Here is a 23,163-nt window from a genome sequence, read left to right as displayed (position 1 = left end):
GGGCTCCACGGAGGTCTGTGCTCCAGCCGCAGACACCTGACTCTGCAAAGCCTCCAGCAAGCTGTATTTTAAAATCAAAGAAAAATCAAAGAAACCAAGGCTCACAAACTTGCTGTTGCCAAACACATGCCTCAAGCCTGGGATCCAAGATTGTTTTAATAGAGCGTAAATGGCAAAATGAAGAGATCTCCCAAGCCCTGGGTCTTCTCTCTGGCACACATGCGTTGCAGCGGGAGAAATGCCTGCTAGTGCAGGAATGATCGCCCTCAAACTTAGCACTAGAGGGTCTTGGAGCCAGTGGTCTTTTCATTTGCTCATCGACAGTCTGATTAACAGGTCTTTCTCCATTGTTTTCAAATCGATCATCCAGTTTTGAACTCTTTTCTTCTGCTGTTTGTTCTGTATTGTCACCTAGAGCGCAAAAGCATATTTTATCAGGAGTTGACTTAACTGCCAGTTTAAAATATCAAAATGCAGACTGTAAATCCATTAACAGGGATTAGTACGTGAATCATCAACGTATTTCTGTGGATAAGAACTGAGATAAGCAGTGACTAATGACAGTGAAGAGCAGCAATGCACTAAACAAAAAATTAATGGCTACGTCAGGGGCTGCAGAATCCAGTCACCTCGTGGGCTCACAGCAATTGGATCAGTGAAGATGGTATGGATCAGAAGTTGGTAACTCACGATAGGCTGCCAGCAAAGGGTTAGAGATGAGATGGGTGTCTGATGCCTCTCTCTGTCTGCCTGTCTCTCTTGGCACCATAACAAACATGAGTATGAAATCCCATTCTTTTTTTGTTGATTTTCTATAAACTTTATTTCTCAAAACAGTCTTACGATATTTGTGGGATAAATACTCAACGTTTATGTGAAATTTCATTCTGCAGTGTTTAGGATCTAGACGTAAACCAAGCAAAGGACTTCAATAGGACACAGAAAACCTTACCTACTCTAATCGCCCCAAACCCTGCTATGGATTATCACCTCCTTCCTGCATTGTTTCAACTGGGTAGGATTTCCACCCCCATTCTAATCCGACTCAGTTCTAGTTTGTTTGTTGTTAACAACCTCTGAGAAAATAGTCATTCAAGAAGGAAGAAAGGTAAAATACAGCATTTTTTTTTCCCCCGAGAACATATTCTGCTTTGGAAATTGGCCCCTTAAAAGATCATTGATCTCTTACCATAGATCCAGCAATCGAGCGCCTTGGTATTTTCCCAGAGGAGTTGAAAATTTATGTCCTCAAAAATAGCCGTACACGGATGCTTCTAGCACCTTTGTTCCTAATCGCCAAAACATGGAAGCAACCTCGATGTCCTTCAGTAGGTGAATGGATAAATAAACTGTGGTCCATCCAGACAATGGAATATTATTCAGCACTAAAAAGAAATGAGCTCTCAAGCCAGGAAGAGACATGGAGGAACCTTAAATGCATATCACTAAGTGAGCGAAGCCAGTCCGAAAAGGCTACGTACTTCATGAGTCTAACTATCTGTCATTTTGGAAAAGGCAAGACTGTGGTGACAGTAAAAAGATCAGTAGTTGTCAGCGGTTGGGGTGGTGGTGAGGGCGGCATGAACGGGTGGAGCACAGAGGAGTTTTAGGGCAGGGAAACTACTCAGTATGCTACTATAAGGATGATACACATCATTACTATACCTTTGTCCAAACCGTAACATATACAATGCCAAGAGTGAATTCTAATGTGAACTATGGACTTGGGGTGGTTATGATGTATCCATGTAAGTTTATCAATGGTAACAAATGCACCACTCTGCAAGGGGTATTGATAATGGGGGAGGCTGTGCATGTTTGGGGACTGGGGGTACATGGAAAATCTCTGTGCTTTCCTCTTAATTTTGCTGTGAACTTAAAACTGCTCTAAAAAATAAAGTCTTTATAATGCAAAAAAATCAACCAACCAAACCTAAACAGATGATTTCTCTCTGGAGAAGGAGAGCACACCCTTCAGGCATGGGTGTAGCGTTGTCCTTTTTCTTCTGATGAGCTGTGGGGGGCAGGGCATTCAGGGCCCAAGGAGGAGCATGTGCCTGGCCAGAGAGAAGTGGGATGGCCACTTCCTGACAGCACAGGTGTCCCTACTGTCTGGTGTCCAATATGGTAGCCACCAGCCACATGGAGTTACTTAAATTTACATTAAAAAAATAAAAACTAACAATTCACTTCTCGCTAGCCCTATTTCGAGTGCTCAGCAGCCTATGTGGCTAATGGCTACTGTATTGGACCTCTCCGATTCAGAACATTTCCATCATGTCAGAAAGTTCTAGCGGAGAGCGCTGCTCTAGACTCCAGGCAGCCCCGGAGGCTGACCTGGGGACTGAGGATCCATACAATCACAAATCGAGAACCGACCCCCAGTCCCAGATTCTGAATGACATCTGAGCAACGGACACTGCTTCCACGGGGACAAGGTCAAGAGATGGAGGCCCACGCGGGGCCGGGACGGAAAAAGGCTTGAGAGGCGTGTTAACTCAATCAGTGCTAGAAGAGCAACTTCTCTTTGGCAATTCTTGCTGGTCTGACAGGCTCCTGCCGAATTACATCACTTCCTAAAAAACAGGCAAACACCTCTCCTTCAAGTCAGCACCGACCCAAACAAGCAGGAAACAGGAAACGTTCACGTTTCTGCGGGGCTGAAACTGCGCGCAGCATCACGATGCCGGGGCGCGCGGATCCCCAGGCTGCCCGCGCCGCCCTCGTCTTCGCCCTGGTCATCGCGTTCCTCCCCGCCCGCCAGGCGCAGGGTAAGCACCCCTAGGCTTTCTACTCCAGGCGAGGAGGATAATGAAGGCTTGTCTCGTGCCGAGGCTACACAGCTCTGCCGGGGAGGGTAACACCCAGAAAAACCTAAGCCTTCCTGTGAAAAAAGTGGAGAAAAGTCGGACTGTCTTTTTTGGGGGGAAGGAGGGAGGAGGGACTTGGCTTCGTTTGCAGCCGGCTAATCCAGCTCCGGCTCACTCACTGAATTTACCCCCTTCCCGCAGCCTTTGTTTTCTAAGATGTAATTTACCGGTCCCCGTCATTTACCGGCTTTAACGGGCATATTAAGAAAATGATCAGCTCTGTGGCAGTTCCTGTAAAAGAACGTTTCAATCAGCTGAAACAGAGAAATTATGAATTTACTTTTAATAATGTGGGCTGAGAAGTCTGCTGGTTCCAAAAGTTCCTGGAAAACTGGGGTATGGAAATTTCCTACTGGAAAGTAGACTAAAGAAACACCGTAATTTAAAAAAAAAAGTAAACAGGAAATTATCTGAGGAATTACCAGGCATCCACTTTAACTTATTAAGTCTTTCATCTGCTTTCCTTTGAACTTGTTACTTTGGGAGAGATTTTCTTTGCATTGATTGCCACTAATGAAGCTTTGTTTTAAAAAATAATGTGACAAAAAAAAAAAGTAATGTGACTGTAGTGAATCAAAGGTACCAGAAAAGACAAAATATTAAATCTCATAATTATGAGCTAAGAGCAGCAATTGATTTATACCCTGACAACAAGTACAGTCACCCTCCATTGTCTCTTACAGTTGTGTGGATTTGCCCTTGGGTAAGTAAGCTAGGTGCCTGTGGTTCCTGTCAGTGGACACCGCCTGCTGCTAGTGTAGAGCTGTACTGGGGGTGCAGCTATACTGAGTGTACAGCTGTTCTGGGGGTGCAGATGAAGAAACTGAGGTGGAGGAAGGTGAGACCCACCGACAGTCAGCTCTCCTGATTTGGACTCTAGGGTCTCCCCTCTCCCCGCAGGGGATCGACAACACCCCCTGCCCGGACCTCTGGACCATATTCCTTTCCCTGAGGGGCGTCCCTCAGCACCCACGGGAGCAGGGCCCAGCCATCCCTCTTCACCTCTTTTAACTCTCACAGCCACCACACTTGCCTCAAACACGCTCCTGAGAATGACATTTAACCTGCCTGAGTAGTTTCTTGAGCATCTGAAAATGATTGACTCAAAGTGTCTGCAATTCAGGAGATGCATTGGACTCAGGGAAAGGTGTCCCTCTGAGACCCGTATCTGATCAGTGACTCTTCCCCTGAAAGAGCTCCGGTGGCTCCTCACTTATGGCCCCTGGCCTCTCACTGCAACCTCCTTTCCACGGTATCTCCTTCTGTCTCCCTCCTGCTCCCCAGCTGCAGCCCCTCAGTCACGGTACAGAGTGCGCTCCAGGCCTCTGGGGCTCTGGCCACAAGTGATGACAAGTTCCATTTTTTTCTACTGAATGGATGCCTATGTAACCTTAAAAGGCTCAGACTGAACGTTACCTCTTCTTTGGTGTCTCTCTTACTGCTCCTTCCCTGACATGCTGCCTGTTATGCCCCCAGAGACCTAAACTTCTGTAAACCCAGCTAACCACCTGGAATCATAACTGTGTCTATGTCCATGCCTCCCACCAGGCTGTGAGCACCTCCAGGGAAAAGAAAATCCCCTTTTGTTCATCTTTGATTTCCCCAAATCTTTAAGGGGTCAACATAAATTAGGAACTCAGTTATTCTTGATAAATACTAAAATCATCCTAGAATGGATATGAGACTGATCACTAAAGACTGATGAGCTCCTGAGAGCAGGTAGTGTTATGATGTCAGGAGAAGTGGAAGATGAAAAGCTGCATTTCAGGGGAGCACAGGGATTACCTGAGTCATCCCATACACTCACCTGTCTCCATTCCCAGTGCCTGAAAATGCAAAAATGCCCACTTGCAAGCAGCTGTACAATCAAAGCTTATTACTTTGAGATTAGCCAAGGGAATGGCTGTTCTAAGTTAAGGACTGACTATATATTGTAAAATTAAGTAAGGTATATCCTTTTGAGCTAATGGTGCCTAAGACTTTAGGATGTGAGTTCGTCTAAAGGTGTCACAGTTGTATCTATTTCCTTGAGTTCTTCAAAAAATACCTTGGAGATGTTTGGTAAAAGAATCCGATCTACTGAACAGCCTGATTCTCCTTTGCAAGCATAATCCAGGTTTATCTCAAGTCAAGCCTTTATTAACCGCAAATAGGCAACCTTATTTAATAACTGCAGTTACCTGCGACCAGCATCGTTATGGGTGAGTCAGCATCTTTGTTGCTTTGTGTAGATAGAGTCTGGTGCAGAGCTGATTACTATCACGAGTGAAATAATCCACTTAGAAGGGAGAGAAATGAGAAAATAACTTTTCTGGGATTTTGACAAAACAGATGAGAAAAATTAAAGAAAAGCTCTGGGCCTAGGTATCTTGGCCAGGGTAGGATGCTAAGAAAGTTCAGACTCAAGGCAACATTCTGCCCGTTGAATGAAGGGCCACCTCATTCCTTACCCTGTGCCCTCTCAGTGTCACCTTAACACTATCAGAAAGCTAAAAGCAACTTCCAGATACCAAAAGCACGGGATGTATTAGCTGCTAAAAGCAGAACGGTCTGTAGAAAGAAGAGCAAAAAGTCACAAGGCAGAAATAAGGCCTCTGTAACTGTTTTGGTGACCAGAGCTAAACATGGAATTTGACAGAGAGGACTAGGAGATTTTTCTGGGCTGTTTCAGAACAGTAAGGATCATATAATTATTGGACGAACCTTCAGAAGGAGAGGAAGAAGAGAAGAAAATACTGGTTGCAAAGATGAAACTGCACTTTCTGATACTGTTCTTATTTCAATGAATGTGACTGCCACCTGCTATTTCCTGGGACGGTCCCAATTTCAAGTAGTAAAAATAATAATGGCCAACATAGATAGTGCTCAGTGTATGCCTGTTCTGAACACAGGACCAACTCATTTAATTCTCATAACAAACCTTATACAGTGGCTACTATTATTCCTATTTTACAGATGAGAAAACAGGCACAGAGGGGTTAACTGACTTGCCCAAGGTCACACAGCTAAGTAGTGGATCTAAGTAAGATTCAGCCTCAGGAGTCCACGCTCTAACAATACACTGTATTACCTCTGGGTTTTCAGGCTCTGCCAGGCTATGTGTCTAGTTTTAGGTTTGGAAAAGTATGTCTCTGGTGCCTTCCTGACTGTGTAGGTGTATCACACAAACTCTTGGCTGGGCTGTAAGTTTATCACATGTTCATAAAGGAGCTGTATTTGTTTGATTGGGTCAGAGACTGGCTGACAGGAAAAGGGATAGTGGAGTTGGGTTAAACTTTGGCCTGTGGAGGGGAAGGGAGAGGCTGAAAGGTACAGAGTGAGCAACAGAGAATCTGGGGATTAGCATAGTTAAGACCAGAAGCAGGAAAAACAGAATGTTGAAGTCACTGGGTAAGAGGCTTCGGGGTGTGGGAACCAGGGAGAGAGAAAGCCCAGCCTTCTGTCAGGCAGAATCACTGCCGTGGGAGAGCCCTGCTGAGAACTGACCCCAAGGACCAAACAGCCCTCAGGGGCAAAAAGAAAAGAAAAAAAAAAAACAACAAGCAGAGAGGGTTTTATTAGGGCTTAAAGTTCTTCTGTGTCTAAAAGGCTGACCCAGGAAACCAGAAGAGGGCAGGACTTTGGCTGGGATAGGCTCAGTTCTGTAAAGAAACAGTGCAACCTGCAAGTTGCCTACCTGTGTATAGTTTGCACCACCCTCAACTGTTGGCAAAAATGTGGAGAAACAGGAACCAGGCACCGCCCACGGGAGGGCAGATCAGTACAGTCCTCTAGTGTCTCCTGCTGCTGAACCCATGCACTGGGCTTTGAATTTAAGTTACCATATTTTTCATCTCTAGAAAATCCTAGAATATTGTACAATAGAGAGAGAGAGTCTTGGTTTTATTTTTCCTTATTTATTCCTTCTTTTATGTCTTTAAACATACTATTCACTATTTGATCATTTTTATCTGAAGTTTATGTAGATCGAATCTTGTCGCTTCTGGTATCTGTTACCTCCCATCATGATGAAAATCTTGGGGGAATTTGGGCAAAACCCAGCACACACAGCTTGGCCCACCCTATTTAACAGAACCCCAAATTTTCTGATCCTGTCACCAAGCTACTGTAGATACTTTCCCAGGGCAGCCTCCGTCCTGTCACCACAAAATAGGGTTTGGAAGAAACTCAGATAGGCGTGTGCTGTGGGCTTGAGGAGAGCGGGTGCTTGGACCTCAGGCTTAAACCCCAGCCTCGGGATGGGGAGAGGGAGACCTCAGGGATCAGCCTCCAAGAGCTGCGTGAGGTACCAAAACCTCATTAGAGGTGCAGGCCAGCAGAGGCAAGCCGGTAACCAGAAGCAGGTGACCAAAGAGACCAAAGTGACTGCCAAGGAGAAAGAAGTAGACAAAACCAAATTCAAAACCAGGCCATGGGTCAGGGGTCCACAGTGTCAGGATGATGGTGAGGTCAGCCTGGGGGAAGTGCAGCTGACTTTGAACTTTGCCAGAATCATTGCAGCTGCCTTTCTTTTTTCTTTCTTTCTTTTTTAAAGCCATGAACTGGTGTTTTAGCTTTCACTTTTGACCCAGTAGGTGGACAGGAACGCCTGAAAGTACTATGTAGCTTCTCATATCCCGTGGGATTCGGGCAGGTCCCCATAGGTGGATAGGTATGGCTCTGAATGTAAATTTCCTCTACAAGTTTTTTTTTTTTTTTCTTTCTCCATATTTTCTGGGCCCTGGGGATTTCCTTGCTTTTTTGTGATTTCTTTATACATTTAAGAAGTTGTTTCTTCTATTTCATCCAGTATTTCTAGGTGCCGTCCGTTACTGGGCAAATTTTTCAGGTTACTAACTATATGAGGTTATTGGAAAAGGAATTGTTTTCGATACGACGATTCTGGAGAACAATCTGGAAATATTTAGTCAACTGGAGATGTTCATACTCTACAACTACAACAATTCACTCTCAGATCACTCACAAATGTACAACGGCAAAGAGTCGTGGCCGAGGATGTGGACTGTAGCACTGTTTGTAAAAATGGGAAAAATAGAAACAACCTAAATATCTGTTAACAAAAGAAAAACACATGAAACTTGGTATAGTCACAGAATGAGATATCATAGAGCGGGTAAACTTAATGAACTACAGCCAAACGTATTAAGATAAATCAGTCTCAGATGTAACGTTGACCAAAAAACCAGTGGAAGATTATTATGCACAGAATAATTACATTTATTTAAAGTTTTTAAAACACTCCAAGTTCTGCTTCTATTGCTTAGGGACACGGGCGTATCTGGAAAGTGTGGGACTGATACGTGCTAATTGAGGAGAGCCCTTAACTTGAAAGAGATTGGGGGAAGGAGGGCTTCAGCTGTGTTTACAATGTTGTGTTTCTTTAAGAAAAATACACGGGGGTCCAGGGTCAGCAAACCAAGAATCATGGGCAGAACTCAGCCAGCTTCCTGCTTTTTTCCAACGCTTGAGCTAAGAATGGTTTTTATATTTTTAATGGTTATATAAAAACAGACAATAGCCTGTATTTTGCCTCTTGGCCCACAAGCTCTAAAACAGTTACTCTCTGGCCTGTTAAGAAGAAGTTTGCCAACCCCTGCTCTAGTCATTATGGGGAAATAGAAGATAATTAGGGTGGGTCCCCTGTTATTTGTTACATTCATCTCTATGCCCTTTGGTAGGTATACGTTCATAATGAAAAGTGAGGGAGCCTGTGAGCTCTTTTCCACCTCTCCTGAGTCCTCGCGAGCTCTCCTCCCACTTTCCTTTCTATAACTCCCAGTCTCTTTGAAAGACAGCCAACACATCTTCATTTTCACTCTCCGTTCACTTCTCAACGCCCTGCGATCTGGCTGCCATGTCAAGCACCGCGCTCAAATTGCTCTGTCTGGGTCACCAGTGCCTTCTAATAGCCGAACCCGAAGGACCCATTTCCGTCTTTATCTTCTGTTTTTCTCTGTAGCACTTAACATAATCAGTTATTGAAACCCACCTCTTCCTTGGGTCTTATGAGGCCATTTTCTTCTTGGTCTCCTGTGACTCTGATTGTTCCTTTCCCGTTTGGAGTTGTGAGTCTTTCTCTTCCACCTGTTCCTTTTGTATTTATCTTTTCTTTTCTCACTCCTTACATCATCTCAGGGTCGTGACACACTTTCATCGTCTTTATCTCCCTCCTAGGCTGATGGTTCCCCAAATCACTCCAACCAGGGATGTCTGCCTAGCTCTAGCGCTACATATATTCATCGTCTGTCCTCCTTGGAGACGTCCCAGGGGCCCTGGGCTCAGCTTGGCCGAAACGGAACTCTTTCTCTGCTCCCTACTGGTTTAGGCCCTTCTTAGCTCTCACCTAGGTTACTTCATTAACTTCTTAACTCGTCTCTTTGCCTTTAGTCTCCTCCCCAACCCAATTTCACATAACCTCCAGAGTGATGATTCTCTAACAAAACTGTGATTATTTTTCTCTTGTTTTCACCCCTTCAGTGGTTTTTCATTTCCTTCGGATAGATTCCAGCCCCCTCGGCCTCATTACGAGGCCCCTTGTAAGCTTGCGCTGTGTTCCTTTCCCACTAGACACTTCCCACCGTGCATCCTATGATATAAGTACTTGAATGTGCCAACCTCTGTCGGGCCACGGAGCTTTCTATAGCTGTGCTTCAGCTGCAGTGCCTTCCTTGCCATCGTGGCTTGACGAACTCCTGAGATTCAATTCAGTGGTCACCTCCTCTGGGAAGCTCTCCTGAATCCTCCACCCCGGATGCAATGAATGCCCCTCCCCTGTCCTCGTGACGCTCTGTGCCCAAACATATTATGGCTTTTATGAAGCTGTAATGGAATTACTGATTTGTATACCACTGTCCCTACTTACCAGTCATGTCCCAGGGAGGGTGGGGCCGGGTCTCATTCACCCTTACGTCTCTAGAATAGTTCCTGGTACATGACAGGCACACAACTCACTGACTAAAGGAATGAATGACATGAAATTTATTCTATAGCCCAAGACTTACTTGTGTTTGTGACAAAATTATAATCATTTCAATAATGCAATGAAACTGTGGTGATACCTGGATAAATATGACTTTTCGTTAATCCAGTTTTATTTTGTTCTGAAATGTTAAAAGTCTCCCAAATCATTTTGTGTGTGAATAGTTCAGTTCTGGCTCCTCAGACCAAACAGGGAACAGCTATAGCTCCCTCTCCTGTAGAGAAAGCTACGTGGCTGCACCTATGAGTAGTTCCGAGAGAGCCTTCTGTCCATCTCCCTCTCAGAATATAGAGGGAAGTTCAGACTCAGAAGATAGGCATTGAGCAGCATGACAATTCGCAGAAAAGCCAGGTAGTTACAGACATTTTGGGGAAGTACTTTTTTTTTTTTTGCATAATTATTTATGTATTTATTTATTTGGCCGTGCCCCACGGCATGCCGGATCTTAGTTCTCCGGGTAGTTCCCCGACCAGGGATCGAACACGTGCCCCCTGCAATGGAAGCACAGAGTCCTTACCACTGAACCACCAGGGAAGTCCCTGGAGAAGTATTTTTGAAAAAAAAGGGGGAATATTAGTTTCATAGACATGAAATTTCAAGCCAGTAAGAGCTGATTTGAAAACTTGAAAAGTTATGTAATATAAAAAGAATAGAAAAGTCTGCCTCTGGTGCTAAAGACAGCATAGAAGCATTTCCTGAGAAATTAGAGGAGGTGCTTGGAAAGGAAAGCTATCCACCACAGCAGGATCTGATGGGTGGTGGTGTTTTGCATTTGCTTCCTTAAAACAAAACCAGTAAATCTAGTTTTTTTTTGCAATCTGAATTTTTTTCTATGTTTCTTTATTTTATATGAATTAAAACCCCATTGTGGCATTCAGAAACAGGAGCCTACTCGTTAGGAGGGTTTGTTGACATTTTTTTTCCCTGACAACACTGTTTATTAATTTTAAAATATATTTATTCTTTTCTAAAATTATGCTTATTTATTTGTCTGTGATTCAGATGGCCAGATTTAGCAAATAATATAAAACACTCAGATAAATGTAAATTTCCAATAAACAAAAATTTTTTAGTATAACTGAAGTACATCCCATGCAATTTAATGTAAGTATACATAAAATATTGCATGGGACACATTTATACTAAAACATTATTTGTTGTTTACCTGATATTCAAATTTAACAGGTGTCATGTATTTTATCTAGTAACTCTATTTATGATTATGATGATCTTTTGCCAGGCAAAGACCATCGCTGTATTGGTGCATCACTAAGACCAGAGACATTTTGGCTATGTAGCCAGTTAACAAATATTAGAATATTTAAGTTGAGTCCTAGATCAGTCATTCAAATAACAAGGAATTATCACTAAAAAATAAACAAACAAACAAACCCCTGGTGATTAAGTAGACCAAAACTAGGAATCCAAGAGTGGATCAACTTTAGAGAATCTATTCATGTAATTTGTCACATCAAAAACTAAATGAGAGGGACTTCCCTGGTGGTGCAGTGGTTAAGAATCCGCCTGCCAATGCAGGGGACATGGATTCGATCCCTGGTCCGGGAAGATCCCATGTGCCACAGAGCAGCTGAGCCTGTGCGCCACAACTACTGAAGTCCATGCACCTAGAGCCCGTGCTCCGCAACAAGGGACACCACCTCAGTGAGAAGCCCACACACCGCAACCAAGAGTAGCTCCCGCTTAGCTCACCGCAACTAGAGAAAGCCCATGTGCAGCAACCAAGACCCAACACAGCCAAAAATAAAATAAATAAATAAATTAATTAATTTAAAAAAAACTAAATGGGAAAAAGTCATGGGATTGTATTAATAAACGCAGAAAAGAGGTTGACAAAAGAGAGTGAGAATAGCCCAGAAGCTCAAGCTGCGATACTGAAATTCTGAGGACTTGGATGGATGTGCAAGGATCTTGGATGGAAGGGCAGGATTGATTCTCTTTGGAGGTGAAATAGGATCACAAGCCAGGCCAGCCTTAGAGACCTGCTAAGTGGCTTTGCTGACCCTAGAAAATTCCATCCACCATTTTCACTGCTCAGATGCCACTTGGAAGACCTCACGAACTTGCTTGCTTCTTGAGCCTCCTGTAAGAAAACTTCCAACAGCAAACATACTCTGGCCCTCTGCTGCCCCAAGGGCTGGCACGGAGAACTTTTGGTTATACCCTCCCCCCTTCCCTCCTGCAGCTCCTGGTGAAGGCACATCAGCCACTGAGCTGGGCGCCCACATCTCCTTCCCCTGCCTTCCTCTTCTCTGATGACCACAAGCATACATCTACCATTTAGGTTTTGGTTTGTCTCTCCTGCAGTGGCTTCTGGTAACACTGAGCTTGTGCTGACCTGAGCAAGGAGGCCAGGCCAGCACAGAGACCTGTGTGACCTGCCCCAGAGTTCACCTCATTTATCCATCCAGAGGGAGGCTGACACAGCAGCCAGGGAGGGCAGGGCAGGTCGAGGAACATTTGTTTTCACGTTACTCTTTTACATTGTGATTTTGAAATTGGCTTCAAAAGAGAGGCAGAAATATAATAAAAGTAGTAATTATCATTACTAACCTGAATACTTTTCTATCACTTAATAATATTTCTTTTTTCAATTTAAGCTATTTTTCACACTACTATATATAAAATTATCAACAAGGGCCTACTGTAGAGCACAGGGAACTCTACTCAATACTCTGTAATAACCTATATGGGAAAGAATCTGAAAAAGAATAGATGTATGTGTATGTATAACTGAATCACTTTGCTGTACACCTGAAAATAACACTGTAAATCAACTAGACTCCAATATAAAATAAAAATTAAAAAAATAAAGTACTTTTGTATCTATCATCCCACTGATGGTAGGAAGAAATTTTAAATGTTAAAAGTGTATTCTGTGTCATAAAAATATATACATTTCTTAAAACTGCCAGGTACTGACAGGCCAGGATAGGATTCCAGTGTTTGAAAAGGTACTCAGATGGTCAAAAATGCAGCTTCTCCAGGTGAGTAACTTCAAACCAAAGACAGCCTTAGGGTCTGGGCAAGTCTGCTTAGAAACAAGCAAGCTTTCTCTGAAAAAGACACCAAATAAAAAGTATAAAATGAAAAATGCATCTGAGCATGTGGGCCTCCATGGTGGGACATGTTTTCCTTTCTTTTCTTTTTTTTAATGTTATTGGAGTATAGTTGATATAAAATGTTGTGTCAATTTCAGGTGTACAGCAAAGTGATTCAGTTATACATAAACATATATCCAGTCTCTTTAAGATTCTTTTCCCATATATGTTATTACAGAGTATTGAGTAGAGTTCCCTGTGCTACACAGTAGGTCCTTGTTAGTTATCTATTTTGTATATAGTAGTGTGTGTATGTTAACCCCAATCTCCTGATTTCTCCCTCCCCACCACGTTTCCCCTTTGGTAACCATAAGTTTGTTTTCAATATCTGTACATCTGTTTCTGTTGTGTAAATAAGTTCATTTGTATCATTTTTAAAAATTAGATTCCACATATGAGTGATATCATATGAGAGCCATGTTGTAATCTGATAGTAAATTGCAATTGCAGGGTGCTTCTCAAGGCAATGGGGTAAAACACAATGGTGCTTCACAGATGCTTTCCAGAGCGGACTATTGTATGAAAGCCTTTTATCAGATGACCCTGCTCAAAATAAGCAAAAGAGACATTTCTTAATGATCTTTCTACATAATGCATTGTCACTTTTAGTCATCTGATGGCTGAAGAAAAAGGGTGTATGAAACACAGGCACCACTTTACCTAAACTGCCTTTCGGTGCTTACAATCTGCCATTAACCTTCGCTGATTTTGCACTGAGCCTGTTCACCCAACTATTTATTTGTCTTCAAGTATAATGTCAGAAAAAACATACTAAGTGAACATATTCACTTTATAAAAATGGTCAGATGCATTTATTTACATATACAACAGAGCTTACAGAGGAAATAACAGTCCCTCCACCCCCGCTAGTCCTGCTCCCCAGAGAGAGTTCAGGTGCCTGGACTATACACATGGGGAACCCTGTGACACACCTGATTCCAAAACCAAAACCAAAACCAGCAAACAAAAAGAAAACCCAAAAAGCTAGAAACGTGAAATTTCATCATTAGAGATTCTTAGCTTTTCACTAAACAATTCCTCTCATTTCCCAGTGTTTTCTTTAAAATTCAGATAAGTTTTTGAGAAAACCACCGTAGATCCCTATTCTCTCTGTGACTAAGAACACACTGTGTGTGTTCCTGGAAGGGGGTTAGGTTGATTGAGGGAGGAAGATATCAGTCTCTTGATAAAAAGGCGAGAGGCCTGTCTAGCACTTTACCTCTGACTCATCTGGCCTTTTTCCTAAATAGCTGTTCAGTGAACAGCAACCATACAGCAGACACGGTTCCCGGGGCTGGAGATGGATACAGAGCAGAACAGAGGAGGACACAGACAATAAGCAAATAGGTACAGGGAGGAAATCATCTCAGGTAACTAACAGTTCATAGTACTGTTTCAAAACCGAGTAAACTAGAGAAAGGGCAGAACCCTTCAGAGCTTCCCCTGTGCCTTATGCAGGATGGTGTCCCAGTGGCACCGTCTGGTCCACGCCAGCACCCCAACACCGAGGAGGTGGTCCTTCCACTCGGCGTTAGTACCCCCTGCATCAGCACAGTCATCCTCCTGCAGCCCAGCTTGGGCCTGGGGAGTCTGGTAATGTCATTTGTTCCTCTTGTATTCCCGTTTTACCCCTGGCCACATCACAGATGTCACAGATACTGAACAACTGATTTTTTAAAAAAGATGTCAGAGTTGAAGAGATAGACTGCTTGACAGGTACATGCACCAATTTTTGTTGTTGTTGTTAAAGTATAGTTGATTTACATTATTATATTAGTTTCAGGTGTACAGCATAATGATTCAGTATTTTTATAGATTATACTCCATTACAAGTTATTACAAGGTAATGGCTATAATTCCCCATGTTGTACAATATATCTTTGCTGCTTATCTATTTTATACATAGTGGTTTTCATCTCTGAATCCCATATCCCTAATTTGCCCCTCCCCCCTTCCTTCTCCTCACTGGTAACCACTAGTTTGTTTTCTGTATCTGTGAGTCTGTTTCTGTTTTTCCTATAGATTTATTTGTATTATTTTTTAGATTCCACATATAAGTGATCTCATACAGTATTTTTCTTTCCCCGTCTGACTTATTTCACTAAACTAATATTGTCTAGGTGATTCCATGTGGCTGCACATGGCAGAATTTCATTCTTTTTTATGGCTGAGTAGTATTCCATTGTATATGTTGGGTGGGCCAAAAACCGCCTTCAGTTCTTTAAGGAAAAACAAAAGACACATTTTTCATTTTCACCAAGAACTTTATTAAACAATGTCTTCACCCTTTTGTCCCACTACCTTCTGCCATTTTTCAGGCAACTTCATAATTCCATCTTCCCAAAATGTTTTATCTTTTTGAACAAAGAACTGTTCCTGGTGCCTTTTACAGTCTTCCAGGGAATTGAAATTTTTTCCATTCAAAGAATTTTGTAAAGACTGAAATAAATGGAAATCCGAAGGTGCAATGTCTGATGAATAGGTGGATGAATCAGAACTTCCCAGCGAAACTGTAACAGTTTTCACCTGGTCATCAAACAAACATGCAGTCTTGCATTATCCTGATGGAAGATTTTGCGTTTTCTGTTGACTAATTCTGGACACTTTTCATCGAGTGCTGCTTTCAGTTGGTCTAATTGGGAGTAGCACTTACTGGAATTAATCATTTGGTTTTCCAGAAGGAGTTCATAATAGAGGACTCCCTTCCAGTCCCTCTATACACACAACATCACCTTCTTCGGATGAAGATTGGCCTTTGCTGTGGTTGTTGATGGTTCATTTCGCTTGCCCCACGATCTCTTCCATTCCACGTTATTGTTCAGCATCCACTTTTCATCGCCCATCACAATTTGTTTTAAACACAGAACGTTTTCATTACTTTTCAGTAGAGAATCGCATGTGGAAATATGGTCAAGAAGGTTTTCTTCGCTTAACTTATGTGGAACCCAAACATCAAAGGAATTCACATAACCAAGCTGGTGCAAATGATTTTCAATGCTTGATTTGGATATTTTGAGTATATCAGCTATCTCCTGCGTGGTATAACGTTGATTGTTGTTAATCATTGTTTTGATTTGATCACTATCAACTTCAGCTGGTCTACCCAACTGTGGAGCATCGTCCAGCAACAAATCGCTGGCATGAAACTTTGCAAACCACTTTTGACACGTTTGATCAGTCACAGCACTTTCTGCATACACTGCACAAATCTTTTTGTGCTTTTGCATTTTTACCTTTCTTGAAATAATAAAACATAATATGCCGAAAATGTCGCTTTTTTCCTTCCATCTTCAATATTAAAATGGCTACACAAAAATTCACCAATTTTGATAAGTCTTTTTTTAAATGCATGCTGATATGACAACTGTCACTATACGATCTAACAAAATTGTTTCGAATGAAGTTAAAGACAACCAAGTGCTACTAGAGCCATCTTGAGGAAAAAACTGAATGAACCTTTTGGCCCCCCCGATATATACCACATCTTCTTTATCCATTCATCTGTTGATGGACACTTGGGTTGCTTCCATATCTTGTCTATTGTAAATAGTGCTGCTGTGAAGATTGGGGTACATGTATCTTTTTGAATTAGGATTTTCATTTTTTCTGGATACATACCCAGGAGTGGCATTGCTGGATCATGTGGTAGTTCTATTTTTAGTTTTTTGAGGAACCTCCAGACTGTTTTCCACAGTGGCTGTACCAATTTACATGCTCACCAATAGTGCAGGAGGGTTCCCTTTTCTCTACACCCTCTTCAGCATTTGTTATTTGTAGACTTTTTGATGATGGCCATCTGACAGGTGTGAGGTGATATCTCATTGTGATTTTGATTTGCATTTCTCTAATAATTAGTGATATTGAGCATCTTTTCATGTGCCTGTTGGCCATGTCTATGTCTTTGGAAAAATGTCTGTTCAGGTTCTTTGCCCATTTTTGGACTGGGTTACTTGTTTTTTGATACTGAGTTGTATGAGCTGTTTATGTATTTTGGGTATTAACCACTTGTCATCCATATCATTTTCAAATATTTTCTCCCATTCCGTAGATTCTGTTTTCATTTTGTAGGTGGTTTCCTTTGCTGTGCAAAAGCTTTCTGTAATTAGGTCCCATTTGTTTATTTTTGCTTTTATTTCTTTTGTATTAGGAGACAGGTCTAAAAATATATTGCTACAATTTATGTCAAACAGTATTCTGCCTATGTTCTCTCCTAGGACTTTTATGGTTTCAGGTCTTACATTTAGGTCTTTAAATCATTTTGACTTTATTTTTGTATATGATGTGAGGGAACGTTTTAATTTCATCATTTTACATGTAGCTGTCCAGTTTTCCCAGCACCATTTATTGAAGAGACTGTCTTTTCTCCATTGTATATTCTTGTCTCCTCATAGATTAATTGACCATAGGTGCTTGGGTTTATTTCTAGGCTCTCTATTTTCTTCCACTGATCTATGTGTCTGTTTTTGTTCCAATACCATGTTTCTATTACTCTGGCTTTGTAGTATAGTCTGAAGTCCGGGAGGGTTATGCTTCCAGCTTTGTTCTTTTTCTTCAGGATTGCTTGGGCAATTCTGGGTCTTTTATGGTTCCATATGAATTGTAGGACTAATTGTTCTAGTTCTGTGAAAAATGTCATGGGTATTTTGAGAGGGATTGCATTAAACCTGTAGATTGCTTTAGGCAGTATTGATTCTTCCAATCCAAGAGCATGGGATATCTTTCCATTTCTTTGTATCATCAATTTCCTTCATCAATGTTTTATAGTTTTCAGAGTATAGGTCTTTCACCTCCTTGGTTAAGTTTAATCTGAGGTATTTTCTTCTTTCTGATGCCATTTTAAACAGCATTTTAAAAACTTTCTCTTTCTGATAGTTCATTATTAATGTAGAGAAATGTAACAAATTTCTGTATATTAATCTTGTATCCTGCAACTTTGCTGAATTCATTTATTAGTTCTAATAGTCTGGGGGTGGGGACTTTAGGGTTTTCTATATAAAGTATCATGTGATCTGCAAATAGTGACAGTTTTACTCTTTCCTTCCAATTTCAATGCCAAAATATACCTTATTAATTTTGCTCCCAAAGGCTTCTTTCTGTGTAGGATTCTCCAGTCATCTTTAAAGCTAATAGGACTATCTTCATGAATAACAGAAAATTAAAGTCAATTGAATTATGATTTAACTCAGTAATTTTCAACCCAGCATAAATACTTAATGGACTCATCTAGGGAGCTTTAAAAACATTCTGTTGCTCAGGGCCACAACCTCAGATGTCCTCAAGTAACTGATTTGGGTGGAGCTTAAAAAACCAGATAGTGCTGGTGCACAGTAAGTGCCGTGAACAGCAATAGGTATGACTGATAATTAAACACAACTCCATGAGATTGTTTGGGCCACTCAAACCCATGGTTCTCCAGGTATGGCCCCCAGACCAGCAGCATCAGCATTTTGTTAGAAGTGAAAGTTCTTGGCCTCATCCCAGACTTGCTAAATCAGAAGCTCTGGGGGTGGCGCCCAGCCATGTGTGTGGGAGGAGCCCTCCCGATGATTCTGGAACGCACTAATGTGGGTGGACTGCTGGTTCAGACCTCCAAGCCGCTCTGCCAGCAGTGACCTTTGCTGGAGACGTGGTTTTTAAGTTCCAGCACAATCTCTCTTATTAATAAGTCTCTTATTCAAACTTATTCGAATAATAAGGTACAATTGTCACAGCTCTCTCTCAATATATCCCGGCCAGAGGCTGTCAGGGGTTCAAGGCTTCAGTGATGATTTTTAAATGATTGTGTTCTTGTGATAGAGTGGGCATCTGCTGGGAGCTGGGATCCAAAACCCTGGCCCAATTCTCCTCCAGTTCACCAAGAAGGAACAGAGAGAAAGAGGGGTAGACAGGGCAGGGCCAGGAGTGGGCAGGGTCTGGAGCCCTGGTTCTCAACCTTGGCTGCACACTGGACTCTGTAAAAGATACTGAGGCCTGGGTTCACCCCCAGGTATTCGGATGTAATGGTTTGGGTATGCGCCCTGGGCATTGGGAGGCCCCAGGTGACTCTAATGTACGGCCAAGGCTGAGAAGCACTGGAGGACTTCTTGGTTTGGTTTGATCTCTTCCTTCTAACATGAATCTGACTCTTTGCTGTAGACAGAGGTACGGGGGAATGGAAAGTGGGCAGGCTTCTTGGGTTTGGTTTCTTGAGCATCTTGAAATCCTTATTAAATCCAGTTTCTCCACCGAGCAGGACAGCATTTGAATACCTGACGCCTGCCGTGTTTTCTTCATTTCACTACCTGAGTTATAAGATGGTTTCAACAATCTGTGTATGGAGTCGACATAACAAGTGAAAGAATGGAGCGTCTGACTGAGGTCCAACATGCTTCCCGATATTCTGAGTTTAATAACATTCCCTCCTCATTGTTTTATTTTACATTGTAATATCAGTGTGGCAACCTTGCAGTTGCTATATAAGACTTTTATTTTAACTTTAAGAACTAGAGCTTGGTCGCACATTTGTTCCATTTTCAAAAAGAGAAGTCAGCTAGTTTGCTTCACCGAGAAACAGAGTCACTTCCACTGGGGGACGATGCTCGGAGCGGTGACAAAGGGGCGAGGTGTCCACCTGGTTGCTGGGCTGCCAGGCTCACCTCAAGCATTTTCCCTCTTTTCCCACTTATGAGGATCCCTCCCAGGGTCCCCGCCAGATGTGTGAAATACGCATCCCAGCTGTGTTTGTATGGATATTGTCAATAGTCGTTTTCAAGTGACTCTCTACACTGTGCAGTTAATTATCTGGCCATTTTAGGATTTTAGGATTAAAAGTAAAGGGAAGTATTGCAGCTTAATTTCATCGCTCACATGACCACTCCCATTATCTCCTATTAATGCTCCATTATCTGAGCAGAGAGAGAGAGAGAGAGAGAGTGGAAGGGAGAATCCCGGGAGGTTTGCACTGGGGTCACTGGAGAGAGCGTGATTAAGGCCCCTGGAGGGAAGAGGGGTGCCGGCAGACCCGCCCTCGAGCCCCTACAGCAGTGCAGGCGGGGCTCAAAGCCACGCCCACTGCCCTTGACAGGGCCCCTCTGCTTTCAGCCATGGTCCTCCTCCTTTCTTCTGCTTCTCCTCTTGTGCACTTGGCTGGCTGCCGCGCCTCTCTCTGCTCCTACGCTTGGTCCTCTCCCTATTTCTGCAGCTTCTTCAGTTTTACCACCCCCCAACCCCTGGCTGCACCCCTTTTTCCATGAAATATGTCTACATTTAGATAAGAAGACAAAATGAAGAAGTTATACCGGACAGATTAGTCTCCTGCGCAGCAGAGAATAGATCAGTCTAGAGATGGGAAAACAGAGTGGGCGGAGGACGGAGGAAATAGCAAACTACCAACGCCAGGCCTGAGCGTGGGCCTTTGTGGGACACACAGCGTTTTCACAGCTGGGATTCCTGTCCCCCTGGCGACTCGCTCCTGGTTAGAGATGCCTGGCCCGCCCTGGTTTTCCGGCTCTCGCTTTGATGACATTTGATGCTCTTGGCACAAACTCTTGGGCTGATGCCCAACATTTTCAACTTTTCCATCACAGACCCCCTGCGTACCCAGCCCTTCTCCAACTCAGTTTCTGCCAATTCTCATTGCGCAGGGACTGGCTGGAGTTGTCTTGGAGCAGTTGTGAGGGCAGACCCCCCAAGAGCAGTTTGGTGCTGCACCCAACCTCCCCTCCCCAGTCTGGAGATACACTGCAGATGTGCAAGCTGACAGGTGTGCAGGGGCGATTGTGGCAACATCATGGGAAACACAAAAGAAATAACCTACAAACACAAATACAGAAGAAATAACCTAAGTCCCCACCAATAGGAATAGGTTGTGATATATACAACTAATGGAAGGAAAAGGCAGCTCTCTGTATACAGACAAGGAATCATCTTCCAGATCTAATTTTAAGTGAAAAAAGCAAGGGGCAGCACAGTATCTAAATTTTGCTACCATTTGTGTCAAAAAAGGAAACAGGAAATGATACTTACACTTGTATATACAGAGAGTTTTCTGGCAGAAACAGTGGTTACCTCTGGGGAGGGAAACTGAGTGGCTGGGGAAAGGGTGTAGTGAAATGTCTTCTCTGAGCTTAGTGCCATGTGTGTAGTGCCTGTTCAAAAAGTCTAATTAAAAACAAGATAAATGCTTTAGAATCAACATAGAGATGTGGAAATAAATGGGATCTTGGGTCTCATTCCTTAGTTGTACAGATTAGAACATTGAGCCCAAATTTCCATAACCACTAAGTGACTAGAACCCTCACCGTCACTGGCACCTATGCTCAAGGGAACACAGCTTCAAAGCCCTACATATCACATGCACCCCTATGTTCACAGCAGCACTATTCACAATAGCCAAGATATGGAAGCAACCTCAATGTCCATCAACAGATGAATAGATAAAGACGATGTGGCATATATATATATACAATGGAATACTACTCCGCCATAAAAAAGAATGAAATGCCATTTGCAGCAACATAGATGGATGTAGAGATGATCATATTAAGCGAAATAAGTCAGAAAAAGACAAATATCACATGATATCACTTATATGTGGAATCTAAAATATGGCACAAATGGACTTATCTACAAAACAGAAACAGACTCACAGACATAGAGAACAGACTTGTGGTTGCCAAGGGGGAGGAGAGTGGGGGAGGGAAGTATTGGGATCTTGGGATTAGCAGATGCAAACTATTATATATAGGATGGATAAACAACAAAAGGAAAGGGAGGGTTGGAGGCGAGAGAGGCTCTTCCCAGGTCACTGTATAGCACAAGGAACTATACTGAATATCCTGTGATAAACCATAATGGAAAAGAATATGAAAAGAATATATATATATATTATATGTGTATGTGTATATATATATAGACACACACACATATTATATATATATATATATATATATATATATATCTCTGAGTCACTTTGCTGTACAGCAGAAATAAACAACATTGCAAATCAACTGTACTTCAATAAAATTTAAAAAGAACTCTGTATCAGTAGAGCTGACAGTGTAAATATCAGGGTTGTACCACAGGGCGAGACATTGGAGACTCAGTTTCTTTATTTGTACTGTGAACAATGAACTTGTTGTGAAGATAGTTAGATGGTGCATGTTTATCCTACTACCTAGCATATACTACCAGCATCTGATAAATGACTGTTATTTGTTCTTTGGAGCTATTATGGTCTTGTTTGGGAAGGGAGGGACGTGAGGAAGGATGTCACAGGAGTGTCTGGAGATGAAGGCTTGCAGAATAAAGAAAAATAAAACACACACAGAGAACCCTTGACTGTCATTTATTTAAATAGCCACTAGAGAATCAGAGAGAGTAAATGATGGTTAACATGGAAAACATATGTTAGGGTGTGTGTAAGAGGGATATTGTGGAGAAAATTTCCAGTCCTTTTCACTCCAAAATGCCACTAAGAGCCACCTGTGCCCAGCATTGTCCCTTGTGCTGAGAAATAAATGTGCACAACCCAGGACCATCTGTGTGCTTCTCTCCATTTCTCTTTCATGCCTGATTGTCCAAACACCCTCATTATTTTTGCTAGCTTATTTCCTTTCCCATTTTCTCCTCTTCTGGGGCAACAGGTCAGGTGTGACTCAGAGCTCTGAGTGTTCTACTGGGAAATTGTTCGCCTTCCGTGGAGAGGCTGGAAAGATCCTGTTGTTCTGGGCAGCTCTGCTCACAGCTGCCTGGGCTGAGGAGCTTAGCAAGAGTCCAGTGAGAGCCCCTCATTGCCTTTGTGCCAGAAATCCACCTTCCTGTAGGCTGAGGGGCGAGAACACAAGTTTCCCTCTCTTGGTTACCACTTCATGATTTGTAATCATTCCATTCCTGCCTGATGGGAAGGAAAATATTGTGTGAGGTTCCAAGCTCAGGTTCTGTAATCACCCCTCCTGGGTTTAAATCTTCACTCCCCTGTGATAGCTTTGTGGTTGTGTGCTAGTTGTATAAGCTCCCTGCTCAGTTTCTATCTGAAAAAATGGTGGGGACAAAATGAGATAATCTGGGTACAAGGCAGAGCACAGGGCTTGGGTCTTAGTAAATTATCTGAAAAGGTAACTTGAAATCAGAGCAGCAGCTATAGCAGTAGCAGAAGTAAATAAACAGAAGAAATAAAAAGGAGGTCTGGTTATTGGAGGAAGGTCCATCAGCACTG

The 23,163-nt window shown here is 42.5% G+C and overlaps 1 protein-coding gene across 3 annotated transcripts in view; it reads left to right on the top strand.

The window, feature by feature from the left end:
• The first annotated feature begins 2,429 nt into the window (after positions 1–2,429).
• Positions 2,430–23,163, top strand: part of TMEM154 (transmembrane protein 154) — a 45,031-nt gene continuing 24,297 nt past the window's right edge. For 2 of the 3 annotated variants that reach the window (XM_081242449.1, XM_081242450.1), the window contains exon 1: positions 2,430–2,771. In XM_081242449.1, the coding sequence (XP_081098575.1) occupies positions 2,684–2,771 (88 nt within the window). In that variant the 5' untranslated portion in view covers positions 2,430–2,683. The remainder of the gene's footprint in view (positions 2,772–23,163) is intronic. The other variant, XM_081242448.1, reaches the window with a different exon arrangement.

The sequence above is a fragment of the Mesoplodon bidens genome (assembly GCF_964165515.1).
Source record: "Mesoplodon bidens genome assembly, chromosome: 1".
Taxonomy (NCBI): domain Eukaryota; kingdom Metazoa; phylum Chordata; class Mammalia; order Artiodactyla; family Ziphiidae; genus Mesoplodon; species Mesoplodon bidens.
Note: the sequence above shows the minus strand (reverse complement) of the source record. Positions and strands in the feature narration are given on the sequence as shown.